Source organism: Chenopodium quinoa, unplaced genomic scaffold, assembly GCF_001683475.1.
Source record: "Chenopodium quinoa cultivar QQ74 unplaced genomic scaffold, ASM168347v1, whole genome shotgun sequence".
NCBI lineage: Eukaryota > Viridiplantae > Streptophyta > Magnoliopsida > Caryophyllales > Amaranthaceae > Chenopodium > Chenopodium quinoa.
This window is the reverse complement of record NW_018744357.1, coordinates 15487-19519: the sequence shown is the minus strand read 5'-3', so window position 1 is coordinate 19519 and position 4033 is coordinate 15487. Positions and strand designations below refer to the sequence as shown.

The 4033-nt window shown below is 35.1% G+C and overlaps 1 protein-coding gene across 1 annotated transcript; it reads right to left on the bottom strand.

The window, feature by feature from the left end:
* Positions 1-650: 650 nt before the first annotated feature.
* Positions 651-3537, bottom strand: LOC110696360 (3-hydroxy-3-methylglutaryl-coenzyme A reductase 1-like). Its single transcript, XM_021873648.1, has 4 exons — positions 2839-3537; positions 2574-2755; positions 1879-2225; positions 651-1080 (listed from the first exon to the last, which is right to left on the bottom strand). The coding sequence occupies exons 1-4, from the start codon at positions 3396-3398 to the stop codon at positions 835-837; spliced, it is 1335 nt and encodes a 444-aa protein (XP_021729340.1). The 5' UTR covers positions 3399-3537; the 3' UTR covers positions 651-834.
* Between the last annotated feature and the right edge of the window lie 496 nt (positions 3538-4033).

The window sequence follows — 4033 nt, the reverse complement described above, 5'->3', positions numbered from 1 at the left end:
GGTTAGTTTGAATAAATCATTAATTTTTTTTCTTTCTTTCTTTTTTTTTTCTTTTTTTTTTTTTTGTTACAATTATTTGAAGATTTTCGTAGGAAAGGAGACAAAGCCACTTGAGATCATCTAGTGGCAAAATAATTCCGAATATCTTTGATAATTTTTTCATAATTATTACAGTAGTAATTTGAATATTTGATGGAATTTACAAGTTATACTCCATCCGCTTGATTAAGAACGTGGGTTAATCTATATTACAAAAATCTTTACAATAATTTTCGAGTTGGATTTAGAATTTAGGTTGAGTAACTCTAATTACCTAATCGGTTTCTAATAAGTTTTGTAAATGTGAGAGTATCTTGAGAAGTCAAAAGGAAAAATACCAATGGGAGGTGATTTAAAGAATGTGAGCTAGCTTATATTCGAATGCAATTGGAATTTTGTGGAAGTACAGTTTATCTGCCATAGAACACAATCAACAAAATTAGAAAGTAAACAGTGGTGGCTGCCAATAATAGTCTTGTATTTTGTGAAGTTAATTCATCCAGATTCTGATTATTACCCTTCAACTAACTACTACTATTATTTTCATTGAGTAGAACATTTAGATTTATCAAGTGGGAATTCTAATAGTATTCCAAAGTTGAAAGCATTTATTGATGTGTAAGCTTAGTTAAAAGTTATAAAAAAAGACCAACATTGAATTACAAACTTTTTTCCATGTTTCTTACTACGTATATACTTTTGTCGTTTCTTAATACATGCAATATTTCAACTTGTTTTTTACTATTCACGTACATTCAATTAGGATTGTCCATAATTCTAATTAGCGAACAATAATCAAGCAGAAGTAAGTTGTGATATATGCTTGGTAGATCTGTTGTATTTTAAATGGCTCTTAACAAGCTGACCAGCTGCAATAGCAGATAAAAGAGAGAGCTCTCCAGCAAGAACAGAAGCAGCTACAATTGTTGCCAAAACCCTTGAATTTTCTCCTTCTTTCTCTTTGTTTGCCCCTTTTACTCCTAGTAGATTTAAGCATGCTGCTTGTGATGCTAGTTGGGTCCCTCCTCCTACTGTGCCTACCTGAGAAAATTTTCATTTTAATTTCTAATTAATCATATAATCCTAGTTAAAGTAATCATTAATAAATAATACAACGTCTTTTTTTACATCGAAATAGTACATCACACCAAAAATTAATGTTGTACAAGAAAGATATACAACAGTTGCATAACATTTTTATTTTATACGAAGTAATTGTTTAATTGGTTAATGGATAGTTGGTTGTGCCACATAAGATATATAACAGTTGCTTACATTTTCATTTTATACAGAGTAATTGTTTAATTGGTTAATGGGTAATTGGTTGTGCCACATAAGATATATAACAGTTGCATAAGATATTTTTGAAATATTAGAACAAGGGACCAATGAGGTATATGTGAAAAACTTGTTGTTAGCAGCAGAATCTACAGACTGAACCTTAATAATCAATTATACAAGTGGATGGTTCATGCATGGAAATACAAGATGCAGGTGTCATTAATGAAATAAGATTTTCATAGTTTCACTAATTGGAATCGTTGTCAGGATATGATCAGGTGGGTTAATGCAAATTAGAGAATTAATTTCAACACAAACAAAATGTTCTTCCGTAGCAAAGCTACATATATGGGAACGTGACAATCGTACGTCAAGAAAAGTTTTCGATCGATGCATTCTTATGAGTCGTGTCTACTATAGTACTATATACTCCCCCGTTTCATAATATGATGATTATGATTTTCGAGCTTAAGTTTTGACCGTAATTCTTAAAAATCTTATGATGTAACGTATGGATAAAATTTACGAGTAATTATATTTAAATATGTTGGTAATTACCTCAATAGAAGGCATGGTAACAGAAATATGGAGGTCCTTGCCATGATTAATAGCTTCGAGCATAGTAATACAATTTGAGCTCTCCACATTTTGAGCAGGATCTTGGCCTGTCGCTATGAAAATTGCAGTAACGATATTGCTAGAGTGAGCATTATATCCACCGAGAGCCCCGGCCATCGCCGATCCAACGAGGTTTTTGAGGTTGTTAAGCTCAACCAAGGCCTCCACACTTGTCTTCAACACATTCTTTACCACCTCTTCCTTTATGGTTGCCTCACATACCACTGATTTTCCTCTGCCTTCCACCCAGTTCACTGCTGCTGGTTTCTTGTCTGAGCAGTAATTTCCTGTCCCAGTTATGAATGTATACAACAAATAATCTTCAATTTTTTTCATTATTGTGACTGTAAAAAGGTGTGATACTCTTTTTGTCTCAAAATGATTGCAATACTTAATTGCTTTTCAAGGTCAAAGTACATACTTGATACTACGAGTAATGTCGTACTATATGAAGAAGAAAACAGTGTCATGTAAAATCTTGTTAGAATTCAACAATCATTATAAAAATATTAATCCTAGATTTTTTTTTTTTTTTTTTTTTTTTTGCATATCAACATGTAATCAAGTCATGTGATAGGATGGTCAAAGATACATCTTGAATATCGTAAAAATCAAGTGTATGTTTATGTATATACCGGATATGCTGATAACATCCATGTCAGGGAAGTGGGCATGAAGGTGAGCAAGAACATTTTGTACACCTTTAGAAACAATATCCATACCCATTGCATCTCCTGTACTGCAGCTAAACCTCATGTACAAATCCTTCCCTGCTACTGTACTTTTTATGCTTTGCAATCTCACAATACCACTTGATCTGCATATATAAACAATGAACATTATCTACAAATTGAGTACATTTACTAGTACTAGTTTATATTGTAATAAAACCATAAAAACCTGGTAAATATGCCAGCAATGGCATAAAAATTTCCAGGATCCTCCAAGAAGAACTTAACCTCAGCAGCCCTCTTAGCCGACCCGAACCGCGCCACAGGCGCCCGAGTCATCCCATCCTTAAACACCTTACTATAAGCCCCACCGGATTGGTACACTGCCTTGCATCCTCGGTTGGTGCTAGCCACTAGACACCCCTCAGTCGTGGCTATCGGAACATAATACTCCTTCCCATCGAGCAACAAGGGCCCCACCACCCCTACAGGCATCTGCACGTACCCCACTGCCATCTCATGATATTGCCTGAACGCAGCCTCGTAGTCAAAACCCTCCACGGGCAGGCCCTCTACGGACTTCCCCGTGGTTTGCTCTTCAATTTTCCATTTGTCAGTCATCACCACCACAGACTCCACATAGTCTGAGGTGGCGGGGAGTGCAGGTTCTTCAGCATCTACTTTAGATTTACGTGGGAAAATAAAGTAGATGCTGAAGAACCCAATGAAGTAAACAAGAGAGGCAAGAAGAGAGAAAAAAGCAATGATCTCAGACAAAGGGATAGGCATCGTCGTCGTTTCATAATCATGTATGTTAACTCTCCAACAGCAGAGTAGGAAGTAAGCTGCAAAGAAGAACAATGTGAGGAAGAACGCATTGACAAGGTTGTTGAGAGGCAGTTCGCTGGCGGATCGCCAGCGAACGAGGTACATGTAAGGGAATGAAGGAAGAAGATGAGCGAAGGTTTAGGGAGGATTGAAGAGATACTACCGTTTCCTGAGCTTGAAAGGGAACAGTCAATAAGTTTTTCCGTTTTTCCGTCCTTACCACGTAGTTTAATTAATACTTGATTATAATTTCTTGTAGTTTGTTAGTAACGTGAAGCTTGTTTTATATAGCTGACCACGTAAATTTCCTGTCAATAAGATAGACGTACTACGATATTTTATTAGGGTGATGCTAACGAAATATGTAACTAAAAGATGATACCGACTCATCTAAATAGTGTGTCTCATTAAATAATGTGTTAACTACATCCATAAATTAGGGAGAATTAGATTATACATTGACACTCGTATTAGGTTTAGAAATTGATTGAGCACATGTATTGTAATCGTACTAATAAGCAATTAGATTAAAAGTCAGACCTCAATAATAATATTTTTTTTTTTTAGAAAGACTTCATTACTACGTAATAATTAAT

What these genes read in the sequence shown, in the direction of transcription:
- LOC110696360 (XM_021873648.1), bottom strand. Translation starts at nt 3,398, where the DNA reads ATGCCTATCCCTTTGTCTGAGATCATTGCTTTTTTCTCTCTTCTTGCC. An exon ending in GGATGTTATCAGCATATCCG is followed by an intron (nt 2,226 to 2,573) that starts GTATATACATAA and finishes TAACTGGGACAG; the next exon opens with GAAATTACTGCTCAGACAAG. An exon ending in TTACCATGCCTTCTATTGAG is followed by an intron (nt 1,081 to 1,878) that starts GTAATTACCAAC and finishes AAATTTTCTCAG; the next exon opens with GTAGGCACAGTAGGAGGAGG.